Below are 18,594 nucleotides of genomic sequence, written 5' to 3' on the forward strand. Positions count from 1 at the left end.
TCATGCAAAGAGATTTTTTGCATGGGATGCAACTGATACTTGGAGTAAATGAAGGTTGAAGAAGTGGGTTCTTTGTAAGCAACTTTGAAGATGAAGATGAAAAATCTCATTTTTCCTTTTGTGTAATTTTCTATTTCCAAAATCCAAAAAATTATTTTAAAATCATATTTTATTTCTAAAATCAAAATTTATTAATTTTACAAATTAATTTCATAAATTAATTTTCTAACAAAATTAATAAATAATTATTTAAATAATTTAAATAATTCTAATTAATTTAATATCCAATATTAAATTAATTTTTACACAAATCCATCTTCATATATTTGAATCATATTTAAATATATATTCTCCAATTCCATTTGATTCGAATTTGAATGTTTCAAATTAACTTATCATGTTACTCTAGAGCTAATCCATTTCCGAGCTAGTAGGGGGACCTCGTGGACCTACAGATCATGGACTCCAATGATACGAGATTAATCGCCTAAACTCATTAGACTAATCTAACCCCCACATTAACTAATGGGTCACTCCACTAAAGCTCATAGTTGAACTCCCCTCACTGTAGATATATTATGTCCACTCGATATAACCATGATTAGTAAGTCAACCCTTCACAAGTTGTTCGTAATGACGGCTAGGTCAAATCTCTGTTTTACCCCGAAATTACCTCTTGTTCCTTAAGTCCCCACTGACCCCCCAATAAACAATTATTTTGTGATCCAGTCAACAAAACCGAGTCCCTCTTGGGCCAATGAGAGGGTGGGGCCCCTGGTTCAAGACCCAAAATCAGCACTTAAGGAAACAAACTCTCTACTATCCCTAAAAGTGGGTAGGAGTGAATTCCATCTTGCACCTTATGTCTCCAGCTATCTATCCAATCTTACCCCTAAAATGGGAGGTTTATTAAGTCAGCGTTGTTGAGCCAACCCTTACCTATGCAAATTTAAGGATAATTCCAAATAAACAGGAGTTCATAGTTAGCTCAGGATTAAGGTCAAGTTACCTAGGTCATTGCTTTGAAATAGTCAGTCTTAAACAGTAAACAACATTATAAAGTAAGAGTGATTAATTTCGTGGTCCGATCTTGTAAAAACCCTTTTGCACAAGGACACCCCCATTCCTCATGTCCCAACATGAATGAATTAGGATCACTTCATTTGTAGCACTTTACAACTCCTTGTAACAACTACAGAGCAGGCCACATCCAATAGTGTTACTAGAATAAGTTACCCAACCTTATTCATATACTATATATCATTTTGACTATTTACTCGAACCTGATCCACTTTTATGTCTCCACATAAAGTTCAAATACTCATCCAATAGTCAAGGGACTTTCAGGTTTATTGAATTTCTATTAAGCAATACATCTATTCAGTAACACCTTATTAAACTTTCAGAATAAGTTCGATTGTTTATTGTTTATAAACCACTAGTTTTAGTACATAAAACCCAACAGCCACCTTCTGTTTGAAGTGTTTCCTTCCTCTTTTTTCAGCTTAACTTAACCGATTTGCATGTTTTCTCCTTCGCCCAACTCAATCTGAATAATCTTCAGGCATTTCCTTTGATCACCATATATCCAGTTAATCTTTCCAGCCCACAGTTCTCAGATCCTTGTTATGTAGTACATCGTATCATGCCTGACCATGTATAGCATTTACGCCCCATTGTGTAGCTCAATCGTTTAGTAAACTCTCGCTTTCAACGATCTCGCTTTCAATAATCTTGCTGACACTCATCGTTCAGCGCATGGCCTATCGCATAGCTCTCGTCCCTATCATTTAGCTCTATCGTGTAGTGCTGACGCCTATCGTCTACCGCGTCCGCTATCATATAATGTCATCACCCAGCGTCTACATCTATCACGCAATGTCCATCGTCTAGCACTCTGCCTATTGTGTAGTGCTCACGCTCATCGTGTAGCGCTTGCTTCTATCGCCTAGCGCCTCGTGCCCGCGCCTAACACATCGTCTAGCATCTAAGCTTATCGCCTAACACCCGCTCATCGTTTAATGCTATCGTATAGTGCTATCGTCTAGCGCTATCGTTTAGCTTCTACGCTTATCGTCTAGCGCTTACACCAATCATGTAATGCTAACGCCTATCGTGTAGCTCCATCGTCTAGTGCATCGTTTCCCATTGTTTAACGCCGCTTGTAGCTACACGATCATCTAGCGCATCACTCAGCGCCCGCACATAACTATACGATCATCCGCCCAGTGCCTTGTGCTCATTATCTTGCTCTCTCCGCTCTCACTCACACAGCCTTAATGCATGAGAAACTTTTAGCAACGCCTCTTGCCAACGCTTTAGCCAACATGCATCCAACCTCACAAGCGCATGGTTGCCTTTGGCTTCAATGCTTAACTCCTTTTAACTTCTACCAACTTAGCCTCATGCGTTAATGTTTCTCAACACCACACGCATGGTTTCTTTTGACTTTACACTTAGCCAAATTTCTACTAGTTAAGGCTTATCTCAAAGCTACTCAAGGAAAATCTCTTCAAACACTTAGGAATTTTCCTTCTCTTTAACATAAGATTTAACTTATACTTAGTTAATTCTCTTAATCACCTGCTTAAGTAGGGAAATTGAAATTCGGGTTTCACAGCACATGTGTTGGGCAACCTCAGATTCTGAAATGACGTAAACTAGCTTTACGACCATTCCATAACTCCAAAGGTATTCTAGCAACACTCTTGGATGGAACACATTTTAAGATGTATGCTACAGTCTCTACTACATAACCCCAAAACGAGTCAGGTAAGGAAGCATAACTCATCATAGAATGAACCATGTCCAACAGGGTTCGATTTCTCCTTTCTGATACATCATTTCACTGAGGTATACTAGGTGCTAAGAGTTGGGATACTATTCTATGTTCTATCAAATAGTTATGTTTAATGCATTTTTAATTTCAACCTTGAATTCTTTGAACTTTTAAAAATATTCATACTTATGTTGCATTAAATAAACGTACCCATATTTGAATAATCATCAGTAAAAGTGATGAAATATTCATAACCTCCCTTAGCTTTTACATTCACCGGACCACAGAGGTCTGAATGTACTAGCTCTAAAGGTTCTTTGGCCCTATGACCCTTTCCAGTAAAAGGTCTCTTAGTCATCTTGCCTTCAAGACATGACTCACACACAGGTAAAGAATTTCCTTCTAACTCACTTAGTAGTCCATTCTTTACCAACTTCTCAAACCTATTGAGATTGATTGTCCTAGTCTTAGGTGCCAAAGTTGGGCACTTTCTTTAGGAGAAATTTTAAGTCTTTTATGTTGAGTTACTATGGTTTTAAACATTTCTGTGTTATGGAGGGCATTAGTTGCTAACGGTTTTAGCACATAAAGACTATTTTCCAATTTTGTGGAACAAATATCAACACCATTTTTTAAAGAAAAAAAAACTTTATTTGCAATGAAGTTGATACTATATGAATGTTCAAGCAAACACTTTACAAATACAAGGTTCCTTTTTAAATCAAGAACTACATAAACATTTTCTAAAATAAGAAATTTATTCTGTAAAGTCAACCAGAGACCTCCCACTACCACAGCCAAGACGAAGTGCCCAATTCCAACTCGCATCGTCATCTCACCAGTATCTAGTTGCCGCCATGAACTAATTCCCTGAAATGAATAACAACATGGTTAGTGGTTCTAGAATATATAATCCAGGCAGAATCATCATTCTCCACTAAGCAGGTTTCCAATACAAGTAAATCATATTTACCTTGTTTGGCCTTCTTCTTTTCTGCCAAGTATTTGGGTCAGTTCCTCTTCCAATCACTATCTTGGTTGCAATGGAAACAGATTCCCTTTGCAACCTTGATGGGTTTTCTACCTCTTTGAGCAGCAACTACAGAGTTAGCTTTCCCCTTTCCACCCTTCTTTTTCTTCCACTTTTTAGTGTTGGAGGAAGAAGGAACAGACTTAGTTCCAGAGGTCGAACTTTTATGGAACTTTTTAGAAGATGAAGCAACAGTTGCTTCACTCTTCTGTTCCTTGCTTTTCATCAAGGATTGGAAGGTCTGTATGACATACAATATGACAAATTAAAAAAAAAAAAAAAAAAAAAGTATACATCATATGTATATTTAATATAAATGGTACTTTACTTTTAAACATAAGAAACTAAATTGATTTTTTTTTTTACAATAGAGACGAAAAAAAAGTTAAAATCTCCAACTAAAATCACGTACATTTAGTATATGTTTATGAGTAATTTTGAAATTGTTAAAATCTCTTTTGTCATATTGAAAATCACTTTAAAATATGTTTTTAATCCTTTGAAATAAAGTTTAATGATGGTATAAAAATAGCATTTAAGAAAATATCAAATCAAACATTAAATTAATTTGGAATAATGAATGATATGCTTGAGGTGATTAGAAAAGTGACAAAAATAAATTTTTACCATTTCAGCGGTCACTGCCAAAGAAATTGGAATACAAAAGATATTACTAAAACCGTGGAGAGAATAATAATAATAAAAAGATTTAAAAGAGTGGTTTTGATAATAAATTGCTAAGATCGTGGAAGCAATAAAATTAGAAATAGAATTGAATATAAATTGATTTTTATAATAATAAACATTCATTATAGTTATAATTACCATATAAGATTTACATATATAAAAAAATGAATTAGTTTATTTTTTACTATTTTAAAATATAAAAAAATTAATCAAAATATTTACAAATATAGAAAAATATTATTTTCTATCTGTGACAAACATTAATCGATAATGATAGACAACTATCACACTAATAGACAGTAACATTTTGTTATATTTAAAAATAATTTCAATATTTTAACATTTAAAACGATATCTTTTTATTTTATTATATTTTAAACCAAAATGAATTGGTTTATTAATTGTGAATAAACATAAATAGAGGGGTACACTTGTAAGAAGATAAACAAAATAAAAATGAAAAATATATTAACAGAGTTATTTTAAAAAGTTTATGAAAATATAATCTTGAAACAATAGCATCATTCCTACCTTTTAAAATTATAATCCTATTCATATGCCCCATAAGGCCATAACACAACCAAAATGGGAGACCAACAAGAAAAACTATAGTTCATAATATAAGTACAAATTACTAATAAAACAAAAAAAAAAATAGTAGAGAGTTTATCTTTATTTTTATTTTTAAAATCATGTATTTAATTTCTAATTATCCCTACATTTTCACGTTTACCTTTTTTTCTAAGGTTGTTTTTTACATTTTTTTTATACGTATTATACCATTAATATTATCTTAAATATCATTTTTCTTAAATATTATATTTTATAAGTGGAAATAAAAAAGATTTACTCCAATTTTTAATAATGTGTTGGATTTTAAGTTTATTCTCCATCTATTTTGCACAAAAATATATGAGATTGAGCTAAAAATTCATAGTGTTAATTACATAAGAAAAGTACATATTTTGATGTGTACAAAAGCAAATAATTAGCTAATTCCATAAAATATAGCACAAAAGATTATATCTTCGAGTTTTAGTTGTCAAATATGGGCCATCACACCATGACAAAACAAAAAATATTGTCAACGTAACATAGATACATGATTTCAAAGAAAATGATGGTACATTATCATTCAAAACCAATTCAATAAGAAGGATTGATCAAGCTTGTTTTTTTAAGAAGGAACTTACCATGCTAAAAGAAGTTATTATATTATATGAATTGAACTAACATGTATAAATTGTTGTTATAGATTTTTTAGGGAATTTCTTATCTTATTATGTAGTTCGATTTTATGATTGACTTTGTTTTACATATATACGCAATTTTCTTACAATAAATTCTGATGGGACCCATGAAAAAAGTAATATGTTATGGCATGTTTGGATTGACTTGAAAAAAAAATTTTCAAAAAGTTCTTTTCATTCAAACACTTTTTGTGAAAATTGCTTAAAATTAAAACACTCATGTGTTTGGTTACATTTTTCCAAAAACGTTTTTTATTCACGAGTTTGTTTGGTTTGTTATACACTCAAAATATTTCTATTATTGTCATATTACTATTTAAAAAAATACTATTAAACACTATAAACGGATCGTCATTGAAATTGGTCATGGAGTTAGTTGCATAGATGTGGTTCTTGGAGGTGATCATCGGAGTTGGTCATCGAAGATAGTCGTTGGAGCTAGAGTTACTTGAGGTGGTTTGTTGCTAATTGGACATTTAAGGTGGTCTTTGTTGAAGTTGCCCGTCAGAGGTGGATTTCACCAAAGTTGGTCGTCGAGTGGAGTCATTAGAAGCATTAGAGGAAGTCAGAGTTGATTATTTTAACCACTAACTAGTAATAGTGCTACTGTAGCAAAATGAGTGGTTAAAATAACCCTTGCCTCATATTTTCTTTAACACACACCTCAAACGTTGAGTGTCCCACTCAACCCATGCATTATCAAGAGTAGAGAAAAATTGAAGAAAAAATATATTTTTATGGTTCCTAACTTTTGTATAGTTTCTAGTTTGTCCCTGGATTTAAAAATATTACTTTTTCTCCTTGTATTTAATTTCCATTTGATCCTTAGATTTTTAAAATGTTATAGTCATACCCTTGAGTTTAGAGTTTAATTTCCATTTAGTCTTTAAGTTTCAAAATATTACACTTTATATCCAACTTTTTTTTACCAATGTTCACTTTATGTCATTAATATTAACTTTAAGTTAATTAATTTAAATAATTATGATGTGAAATTTTTAACTAATTTTAACGGTAAAAAGATAGTTAAAATTAATTTAATTAATTTTTAGAAAACTAACATAAAATGTCCAAGGTGGACTTTAATGAAAGTTAAAAAAATTTGACACCTATAAATTCAAAATTCAAAAGCAAAAAGTGCAACATCGAGAAACCAAATGAAGGACCAAAGAAACTTTAAAAAATGCAACATTTTGAAAATTATAAGACCTAATAAAACTCACACTCAAAACTTAAGTACTATTTCTCAAAAATAAACACAACTTTTTGTTAACAAAAATCCAAAAATAAAATGTTATCAAAGAAGCTCCATCACATGCAAATTTGACCATAACCCAACCAAGTTCAAGCATTGATAATCTTTTGTTCAAATAATTTGAAACATAATGGGAAAAGAAAAAATAAAAAATAAAATCTAGTTCTTCAACATTGAGAAATTATTGAAAAACTTGAGACAATACATGTGTGAACTTATAATTTATAAAAGTATAAAAATAATATCATTGGAATAATAGAAAAGATATGGATTTTTTATTGCATTAGGGGAATGTCACCTTCAATGGTTCCATACCAAAAACTATTCCCCCCACCACCATAAAAAAGAAAAAAAGAAAAAGAAAACAAAAGAAAGGAAAAAAATAAAGTTACAATTCCAAAAATGCCCCTAGTTCACACTCTCTCATCTCCCAAAGAAAATTGAGGGTTCTCTCATCTTTACAGTGAATTTGCTGATCTTCCACTTCCAAATAACTTTCAAAAATTCAGTGGAAAAAGCACAAAAACAAAATTTAAAAAAGAAACAAAATACCTATGGAGATCTCTCCATGGCTGATTGAGAGTTTATATTCCAAGTGCAAGTGGAGATGGGTAGGAAACAAGTTTTATTATGATGAAACAAAATGAATTTTGAGCAACAACTTTGAAGAATATATATATATATCATGCAGTAGAAACCATGGTCCAGGGAAAAACATGGAAATGGCTCTGAAGTTGGAGTTTGGAATACTTTGATGCCTCTCAATGACGTTGATGACGATAATTGACCACACCAAGTTGGATCTATCAGCATCATCATTCTGGACCCGACCCCGACGAAATGCAACACAATAGTTTCGTGTAAAAGCAACGGATTCCCATGACCATCTGTAACTCTACTTTCTTTCTATCACAATCTAACAGAAACAAGTCAGGAAAAGGACGATGATGGCATGAAATATATAGTAAGATCAAAAACGTAAAAGGGGTGTAGATTTATATTTACAGGGATGTGGCCGTTACATGTTATTTGTGAAATATATTGTATTAGCAAGCAGCAGATGCGCATGTTCAAAGCTTTCGACGCTCTGATATGCGCCAAAACGTGCCTGGCAAGTGTGTTTCTTGAGTCCATTCATTTAAATATTAACCTACAATAATGACAATGCGGTCAAGAATCATTTAACAGCAGTATTGCAACGAATCTATGAACAAAGTATCATACAACCAATGAATATCTTGAACTACCAAGAAGATTTAGGAATAAGTTTACCTGATTGATGATTCTCAAGGTTTTCAGGACCCCTGCTAGTACATGGTCTATTCGTATTCGGTTGTACTGGTTGCTGATTCTGTAAAAGGTTAATAACGAATTCGTCAGTTCCAAATAACTTTAGAAATTCATGCTGAATTTGAATACAAAATCATGGTAACAGGCCAAAAAAAAAAAATACCTGTAGAGGCTGTGTCATATGAAACTGCATCTGGGTCGAGCTAAGAAACTGCTGATAAGAATCAGGAAAACCCAAAACTGAAGGTGGGGTTGTATTTTGTGTTCCTACTGAGTTAGCCATCGGATCCGGTTGATTATTTGCTGCTTGAGCTCGGGATGGATCATTACCAGGAACAGGAGGCATTGCAAAGGGAGGGAGAGGGAATCTCGGTCCCATATGAGCTGCTGCTGTGGCTCCAGCTTGCATTGGCAAGTTTGAACCAGCCAAGAGATTATGAAATTGCATCATTGGTCTGTTCATGCCCATTTCCATTCCCATGCCCATGCCCATCCCCATTCCCATCCCCATTGGTGGTGGCAAGTATTGCTGAACACCCGGGAACATCATCGGCATCATTCCACATCCCATCGACATCATCTGGGTTATAAAAAGTCATTGCTAGTGTTGTCAAGAAGCAGCACCGGTATCATGTTCAAGTGCTAAATATTGACAATAATGCTTTTACTAATATGCCTTGTTATATACGTTTATGCAGAGAATTCAAAATGAATATCTAACAATCCGAGATGTTTTTCGTCAATGGATCAAATGCAGCAGGCAGAATCGCAGAAAATGCGTTTAGTTCCCTATTCGCTCTAAGATTCCTCAACTGTTTTAATATGCTCGAAATAGAAAACTATTTCTGATTCGTACATTTCCTTCTACTATAGTTCAGTTTAGACTTAAAAGGGAACTATTTAGACTATTGTTAACTTAATTGGAATTCAAACCAAGTACCTGCACTTGTAACTGAAGCGTCTTCAAGTACTCGATTGCTTCATCCAACATCGAAGCCTTATCGGTCTGAAAATCAGTAAGGAACTCAACTGAGAAAGAGAGAGATTCAACTCAAAATCACATCCAAAGCTGAAAAACGTACCCTGTTGCATCGAGGGATAAGTTCCTGTAAAGCCTTCATCTTCTCGTTTATCCGGTCCCGACGTCTCTGCAAATAGATTTGCAATTATTCACTTCACATCCAAGAGGAAAATAACACCACCAAAAAAGAAATATGTGCTTGGTTACAAGCATACAATAATGTACTAATAAATTCAATGGCGTACCCTCTCCGAGAGGTTGTGAACCTCAGCAGCACGAGATCGTTTCGTCAATGTTGCCCCCCACAATTGTTTCTTCGGACCAGCAGATTCGTATTCAACATCCTAATGGAAAAGAACATAAGTAAATCACTCAACAATTGAAAAAAGAGGAAAAGGAAAACAAATCTGCAGAGCTTTCAATGGCCACTGTTCAACAAACCATTTCAAACAGTTTGATTTGATACAGTTTCTATTCCTTTAATTTCACATGTCACAGTCAGTTTTGGTTAATTAAAATACACAATTGATCCATAAGTTTAGGAAATTCTCAAACAAATCATAGTGTGTAACTAAATTGTGTAAAATACCATGACCTACCACTAAACTATTACATACTAAAGTTTCTTTACCTCGCTTTGACATTCGGTATCTTCGAGAGCTCTTCCTTTGCGCTTCCGGTCATCGACTGCTAGTTTCAGACAAGGGGGCTCGGCGCTGGCACTAGAGCCGCCAGGGGACGAAGTGACAGTCATTTCACAAGTCATCATTTCTTTCTCTCCGACGCCGCCGTCGCCGCCTACCGACACACCTCCGACTCTATCGCCACCACGAGCGATCTCGTACTGCACACCGCCGCCATTCACCACCTCCACAAGCTTCCTCCTTGCCATCTCCGAAGCCCTAGATTCCGGCCCCACAGACGGCGTGTCGCAAGAGTCAACCACCGTCGATTCCCTGACCATGACCTTTGAATTGGATGGCTCAGATTCAACTGTTGCCTTGTTCCTCGAGAACTGCACAGAGGGTTGCACTTCAGACCTCCGGCAGGGCGGAATCGGCGGCCGCGGCGTGAGAGTGAGCGTCGCCGTTGCAGACGGTCGGAGCTCAGGTTGAGGATTGGCGCAAAGAGGAGCGGTGATGGCGGGGAAGAGGAGGTCGGAGCAGAAATTATGATCCTCAACGAGTGGATAGTTGAGCCAAGAGGCCATTTCATCTTCTTGCATAAAAAGTTCATGAGGTTCCTCCAATTGAGACGACGGCCGGATCTCTCTTGTCGCTACCTGATCTTGCGGAATCGAAACGTCAAATTTGGACGGCGGAGATTTACGGAGCGACCTCTGGTTCTGGCTGTGCGTCACCACTTGGCCGTTCTGCCATAGCAGCTCCACCACGTCGTCATCCGGCCTACGAATTTCAAGCTCTCAGTCCACAAAACCAAATGAAAAATCAAAACCCAGAAGAGATTTCAACAAGAAAATATCCAAACAAAGCTTACAGAGACGATTTTCTCGGCCTGGTTAAATTAGAGAATGTTGGGAGAGAGAAGTCGTCGGCCATTTCAAAATCAGGAACGCAGTGGTTCATCCTCAATCTTCCGATCATCAATTACCTGGTGGAAACTAAAACCATAAGAGTTTCAAACTTCAATCTACTGAGAAGAAACCAAGTCAAGAACAGGAAGAAGAAGAAGAAGAAGAAGAAGAAAGAACCACTCACTGATAAAACATGAATCCGCCATGGACGGGCACCATGAAGTTAAGAGATTGGATGATAATCAAAACCAAACTCGTTGGCACAAGTCTGCTTCGAAGTGAGCACAACAATGGCGTCTGAAGAAAAATTGTGGATAGGAATGGAATCTCATGTAAAGTGGTTTTTGGGGAGATGGGTTATGATTGGTTGAGGTTGAGGAAGAAGGGGGAGAGGAACAAGGAAAGGGGAAGGCGGCTGGTCGTCCACCTCCAGCAGCAGCAATGGCGGAAGGACAGAGATAAGGAAGGCGTTTGTTTTGTGTTTTGTAGAAAATGGGAATAAAAGAGAAGTGAAGAACAAAACGAAATGGGATTTTGACGCCATGTATCTCTATCCAATGCCCTCCCTCTTTCCCGATGTTTTTTTCTCTCCTTTTTTTTTCCTTATTTTTCTTTCAACAATATGCCGTCCGACATTATAACTATATTCATTTGATCAAAAGTTACCTTTTATGTCGTATCATGTCAATTGAGTTAGGTTAACTAATGATTTTTTTAAAAAATTCTCGTTTTTTTAAGTAAATATATTTTTTTATTTTTATCTACTAAAATAATATAAAATACACTAAAGTTGAGTGTTGATTACATTTTTATGTTTAAAAGCTAACCATGTATTAATAAGAACCACCACTAGAAAATATAATAAGGTTTGTTCTCATTTATAATAGAGGACAACCATAAAAAGATTCATAACTTTATTGTCTTCCCATAATGAAAATCCACTCAAATCCAAAACTCCCCTCAATCAGCAGTCCCTCGAGCAAGGTTATGCACACAGAATCCCTCCATCGAAAAAAAATAATTGAATTCAAATTGTCTGCCAAAATTAAAATGTCATCAATGGTTTTGTTAATTTTCATGAGATCTACCCTTCTCTATTAAGGAACTTAATCACCTCAAGAACATCGCCTTCAACAATAATGCTTTCAGGTAAATCGATCATCTAGGAGCAGCAAAATCGAAGGTCCTCTCAATTAAATCTAGCCTCAAGGACTTATGTGTTTTGAAAAGAGAAAATTATCTTAAAACTTGTACACAGAAGAGATCCAAGAAAATCACGAACTATCCACCTAAGACCTCCCAAGTTGAGAGACTCACTCCACAATACTTTCATGTTCAACTTTACGACTGGGGAGGAGGTGGAACTCAACGATCCCGATTCACAAGACTCTTTCTCTACAAGCAAACAACATCCCCAAAGATCAAAACCCAAATAAAAAATATCAATTTTTCCTTTAACTTTCAAATAAAGATAAAAACTCACAATTTTTAAGTTTTGAAAGTTTCATTTTAGTCCTTGAAACTTCAAAAATGTTCCAAACAATATTATAGATTTAGAATACTTACATAATATCATCTATGACATCATTTATGTAAATTGATGTGTAAGAGTTGATTTGTAAATAATGTCAATATATATCTTGTGAGTTAAAAGTAATTAATAACAATGAATGATTGTGTTAACTTGTATATAGATGTAATAGGTTTAAATGATGCTATATATACTTATCAAATTTTTACCAAATTAGATCTCACGAGTCAAATTATATTCTTTGAGAACAAAAAAAAAAAATCTAGAGGAAAATTGTTAAACAATTTTAAAAAGTACATTTTTTTATTATTTATGATTTCACCCTTGGTTATTTTGATTTGTGTACTTTCAGGATGGTTTATTTTGGTCCCTCCATAAGAAAAGAAAAAAAAAAAAAAACTAATTTAGTTATTAATTACAAAATTAACATAAAATATAAACATATAGGGGAAATATTTTCTGAGTTGTAAAATCCTAACCTTCGTGTGAGCCTAGTATATTTATTTTCTGAGTTATTGTCATGCGCTTTAGGGGAAAAAAGGTTAACCTGAGGTCCCTTCTTATCAACCATTTAAAGCAAAATAGAATTCGAAATAGAAACCTTTGACTCAAGCCAAGGCTATCCCTCGAAATCTTAAATATTTTTATTGTATAAATAGGTAATCTAAAAATCTATGACAATTCCACCTCCAAAGCATAATTTAGGAAAAAAGTTTTTTTGAGTCATTTTAATTTAAATTTTTTTTATAAAAATTGTTCAAAATATACTTTAAACCTGTTTCAAAAAACTATTTTGAGTAGTTGTCAAATACTTTATTTTTTTTTCAAAATATTTTATTTTCAAATTTAAATACGAGAAAAATTAAATTAAACACCCTCTTGAATGTAAAGGGGCTAAAATGGACCTTTAATAAAAATATAATTAATTGCTATTTTTTATTTATTTTTCTACACACATGTAATGTTTTTTAGTTAAAAAAGAAGTTAAATTAATTATAAAAACCTCGTTAAACTTTGCACTTTGTTTTTAAAGTACACTTTTAAAAGTAGCAATGTTTTTCATGAACTTTTATGAATGTTTCAAAAATATCTTTGGGGTAGGAAATTTTTAAAATTTTGGATGAAATTTCAATATGAAATAATGTGGCAGTGGACTAGAAATAAAATTTAGACCACCACTTCGTTTAGGTCATCAGTACATAGTTTAAATCTCGAATTTTGTTAGAAATTTTAGACAAACAAATTTTAAAACTTTCATTGCAAACTTTTGTAAGCATCCTAAATATATTAATTTAGTAAATTAGTAAGCATGTTCATGGGAAAAAAAATAGAAATAGAGTTTCAGTGAACAATCTTTGAAAATCCTTTTGATTGCTCTAAATTTTCCTTGAGTTTTTTCTTCAATCTTTGAAGCAGATCACCACAAGAGTTTTCTCTATTATTCTCAAGTTTTAGATTGGAAGGTGGAGCCCAAATTGAGAGAGATTAAGAGTGAGGAATGGACTGGAGAGAATATTGAAGAGAATACAGATTTTTCTTCAAAATTTTGCTTTTGCATGCTCATTTAATCAAATTAAATCTTCTCTTTTATGTGACAAAAACATGCCAAATGAAAAACATCCATCAATTGCCATTTAATTTGGCACTAGCTTGGTGTATTTAGGTATAATAAAAGTGGGATACCCATTTTCATTTTTAATTTAATTTAAATTCCTTTGATTTGTTTATTTAATTTAAATTAAATTTTGATATAACTAATTTAATTTAAAAAATATTAAATTTGAATTTCCAAAATTTATAATTTAATCAATTTTAATCAAATAAACAAATATATAATTAATTAAACTATTTAATTAATTTAATATCAAATATCAAATTAATAAAACACCTAATCCAAACATGAATTCTTATTCATATTGGTTTAATATTTAAATCAAATTTAAATATTTTCAACTCTCCAAAATCATTTAATTCATTAATTAAACGTTAATTATATCGAATATAATAATCCAAACCTTAAACCGCATTTGAATATTTCAAATTCTCTCAACACACTATTCTAAGGTTTTATCCTTTTACGAGCTAGTAGAGAGATCTAATGGACCTGAAAATCATGAGCTCCAACGATTTGAGATTAATTGGCTAAACTCTTTAAACCGAGTTAATCAATATTCGTTGAAACACTCCACTATAGCTTAGTAGTTGTACTCTTCTCATTGTAGATATATTTCTGTACACTTATATCAACCATAATTAGTAAGTCGATCATTCATAGGTCGTTCGTATTTACAGCTAGTTAAAATTACCATTTTACCCTTGAAATACATCTTGCTTCTTAAGTCTCCACTGATCCTCTATCAAACAATTGGTTTATGGTCTTATCAATAAACCGAGTCCTTCTTAGTCATAGAGAGGGCGAGGCCCCTTTATTCAAGATCAAGAATTAGTATTTAAGGGAATAACCTATCTGTTAACCCTAAGACAAGTAAGAGTGAATTTCGTCTTGTAGTACTATGTTCTCAACTATCTATCCAGTTTTACCTCTAAATGAGAGTCTTACCGAGCAGAGATATTGAACCACTCTCACCTATGTAGATTAAAGGATAATCTCGAATAAACAGAAGTTCATAGTTAGCTCAGGATTGAGATCGAGTTACCTTAGGTAATCAAATTAAAATAGTCAGTTTTAACAGGAAATGGTCGTTATAAAGAAAAGTGACTATTTCATAGTCCGGTCTTATGCAAAAATCATTTGCATAGGATGCCCTCACTCACATGTCTCTACATGAATGACTTTTGGATCACATTGTTTGTATAAATGTACAAAGTGAGTCGCATCCATAGTGTCTCTAGGACAAGATACCCAATCCTATCCATATATTTATAGACCATTTGGGCTATATACTCAAATTGATCCTTCCTTTATGTCTCTACATAAAGTTTAAGTATTCATGTTATAGCCATGAGTTCGTTAATTTATTGGATTTAGGAATCTATGAATGCAATTTACATATTCAATAACAACTTTATTGAAATAATCTCAATAACATCTTTATTGTAAATAAGAACATGTCTAAAATTTACAAATTGTGAGTTTCAGCACAGTAAATAGATAGTGGCGGAGCCAAGAATTTTGTATAGGGGGCACTATTTAATTAAAAAACTATAAAAAAAAATGTAAACAAATAAATATATACATAGCTCGATAGATTAACTAGTTTATTACATATTACAACTATCTTCAATGAGTTTTCATGTTTTGAAATCAATCTAAATTTCTTGAATGGAAAAATATGATTCTGAGGCTGACAAAGATCTTATTGTAAGTATGCTTTACGAACTTGATCTTAAATATTATCATTATACTTAGAAATTTTAATTCTTAGATCAGGATTTGCTAGTAGTTCTCTAAATTGATTTTTATATAAGATCTATCAGAATTAGAGGTATTTTTTTAAGATGATAACTTAATGGTCTCTATTGTTAATTTTCTTCTAAAATATCTATTCATATTGATATAGATTAACTCTACAAAAGTATTATCAATAAAAGTATTATGATGCATTACATAGATTTAAAAATATGAAAATTAAAAAGACCGAAAAAATTTTGAAACCTACTCGTGAATGATATGATACACATATCCTGATGAGTAAAAAGAAAATTATCTTTATCTTTAACTCTAGAATTAATTAAAATAAATATATACTAAGTAATACAAATCTAAAAATTAGGTAAAAAAAAAAAAAAGTTAAGATACATTTTCAATAAAATGTTGTTGAGACTTAGAGTGAAAATTTAGGTTAAAAAAATATCTATAATAAAAAAAAATTGTTGCTGGTTTTTTAATATTTGTTGAGATGACTGCTAGAAAATTGAAGTATAGAGTTGCTGTTTTTTTATTTTTTTAAAGAAAACCTAAATTATTTTTTATTATTGTCATATTTTTTTAAAGAAAATTTAAAGTTATTTTTTGTAATATCATAAATTCTTACGAATGGACTTGAACCCACGACCTGCACAATTTGTGTATGCATCTATTTTTGGTACACCATTTCTAGATATTAAGAAAAATATTAGTCTTTTATATATTTATTGTTAAATATTACTTAAATTTTATATTAAAAATGCAAAATACGATAAGTTGAGAGGGGGACACGTGCCCCCTAGCCCTTATGTATTTCCACCAGTGTATATATATTTGTTATTGTTGCAACTGCTCCTTAGTTATAATTATTTTAAAATGAAACCATTTATTAATTTGTAATTATAATTAATTAATTAATTTAAAGAAAATTATTTAAAATAACAAAACTGTTAAAAATATTTATAAATAATAACAAAATATTACAGTGATAAACCACGGTAAACCGTGATAGATTAGGACACAAATAAACATAGATAATAGTTTATTGCGACCTATCGCAGATACACGGTAAAGTTTTGCTATATGTGTACATATTTTTGTTCATTTTCTTATATTTGAAAACAACATTTAATTTAATTAATATTCTTATTTACATTATTTTAATATATTTACCTCCATAAAATAATCCGTCAAATAGTTTAACAAACACATATACAATTATTTATTCATTATAATTGAATATTTAGTTAATTTTAATTCATTATAATTCGATATTATCGATTTTAAATTTAATTTAAGTTAGTTAATTTATAATTAAAACCATATAAAGAAATATATTTTGAACATCATATGAACAAGAAGATGGGGTAATCAAAGTTAATTCATAAAATAATTAATGGATTATAAATGATCAATTAGTAATTAATTATAATCATTGAAAATTTTATTTTTTTATTGGCTTAATTTAACTAATCATAATTAACAAATTAAAAATAGTTGACATATTGTTAATTAATTAATAAATAACTTCAATAGATAAGTAATTGGACGACTCATTCAATAAACTTTAATTGTACACTTGAATTACAATATATTATTTTAATAAATTATTATTTATTTATTATAATTTAATAACCATTTATTTAAATTAATATATAAAATAGTTAATCAATGAATTAATTATATTTAAAATAAAAGGCAAAGAAAGGAAAGAGAAAAATCATTTTTTGTAAACAAAGGTATCAAAAACTCTTAGCATCGACAATTCCCTTGTATCAAATAGCAATAGTTGCTAGAATATTTGATACTAAAATATGTTTATAATGTTTAACAAGATCAATATATTAAACGTCCGCCAACATGTCATTATTTTTTATATATATAATTTGATTACGACATCTACATAAAAATGATTTTAACATTTTTATTGTATCACAAAAAGATTATTGAAAGATAATGAAAATATCTTAGTAATAATAATAAAAGCACTAATGTCATGAGAATGAAATATTTATATTTTTATAATTTGATGAAGCTTTTATGATCTTTATATTACAAATAAGGTTAAGACATCCATATTTAAAATCTTCAACAAAACATACCATATAATGAGACCAAAAAGATTAAAATCATATTTCATTTCTTGTTCTCGGCTCATATGGTAGTTGTATCGTCACATCATGGATGTTTCTGTTTGGCAGTGATTTTCCAACTATTTATAACATTTAATTATAAGAAGTTTGAGGTGTCTTTTAAATGCCTTATTTTATTTTATTTTCAATTTGATTTTATTAAATATCTTCGCAAAGATATTTTGTATAATTCATAATTTCAACGGTTCAAGAGTGAAAAATCAAAATGAGCATACTTCAATTAACATACTATTTGTATTATCGACTTTGAGATTAGAGGTTCGATTTCCACGCTTATGTTGTCAAAAAAAAAAAAAAAAAAAAATCACACTTGTAACTAGGAAGAAAATAAAAAGTATAACTATGTCTGGATGGATCACCTTTATTTAATCTAATATAAAATATAAAAGACCATTTTATAAGTCTATGTCGTAGTTATTATGAATTTATATAGATAACAAGTAATTCTTCAACTCTTCTTAACTCAAATCTATTCCTGATTTATAAGATTAATAAACTCAAACACACAAACATGAGTATGATTTAGGTAAAAAGGACATTTTAGTCCCTAAACATTATTTTTGTAATAATTAGTTTTTGTATTTTCAAACTTTTAACAATTTAGATGCATTTGATAACCATTTGGTTTTTTATTTTAGTTTTTGAAAGTTAAGTTTATAAACACTTTTCCATCTTTAAATTTCTTATTTTGATATCT

At 31.5% G+C, this 18,594-nt stretch overlaps 1 protein-coding gene across 6 annotated transcripts; it reads right to left on the minus strand.

Moving 5' to 3' along the window:
- Positions 1-7,254: 7,254 nt before the first annotated feature.
- On the minus strand, positions 7,255-11,406 carry LOC120086390 (transcription factor PIF1). 6 transcript variants are annotated; one of them, XR_005484198.1, is made up of 10 exons: positions 11,031-11,405; positions 10,810-10,933; positions 9,944-10,718; positions 9,558-9,656; positions 9,374-9,439; positions 9,232-9,297; positions 8,455-8,871; positions 8,274-8,352; positions 8,024-8,151; positions 7,255-7,907 (listed from the first exon to the last, which is right to left on the minus strand). XR_005484198.1 is itself a non-coding variant. In XM_039043011.1 (9 exons), the coding sequence occupies exons 2-9, from the start codon at positions 10,914-10,916 to the stop codon at positions 8,147-8,149; spliced, it is 1,614 nt and encodes a 537-aa protein (XP_038898939.1). In that variant the 5' UTR covers positions 10,917-10,923; positions 11,031-11,406; the 3' UTR covers positions 7,255-8,146. The 6 variants fall into 6 exon arrangements, 2 of the variants coding, with proteins under 2 accessions (XP_038898939.1, XP_038898937.1); XR_005484197.1 differs by having other exon boundaries at positions 7,255-7,917; XR_005484200.1 differs by having other exon boundaries at positions 8,007-8,151.
- Between the last annotated feature and the right edge of the window lie 7,188 nt (positions 11,407-18,594).

Source organism: Benincasa hispida, chromosome 9 (assembly GCF_009727055.1).
Source record: "Benincasa hispida cultivar B227 chromosome 9, ASM972705v1, whole genome shotgun sequence".
In the NCBI taxonomy this organism is placed as follows: Eukaryota; Viridiplantae; Streptophyta; class Magnoliopsida; order Cucurbitales; family Cucurbitaceae; genus Benincasa; species Benincasa hispida.

Coding starts and splice junctions, on each gene's coding strand:
- LOC120086390 (XM_039043011.1), bottom strand. CDS start 10,916: ATGATCGGAAGATTGAGGATGAACCACTGCGTTCCTGATTTTGAAATG. Junction 9,657..9,943: donor ATACCGAATGTCAAAGCGAG/GTAAAGAAACTT, acceptor CTTTTCCATTAG/GATGTTGAATACGAATCTGC. Junction 9,440..9,557: donor TTCACAACCTCTCGGAGAGG/GTACGCCATTGA, acceptor ATCTATTTGCAG/AGACGTCGGGACCGGATAAA.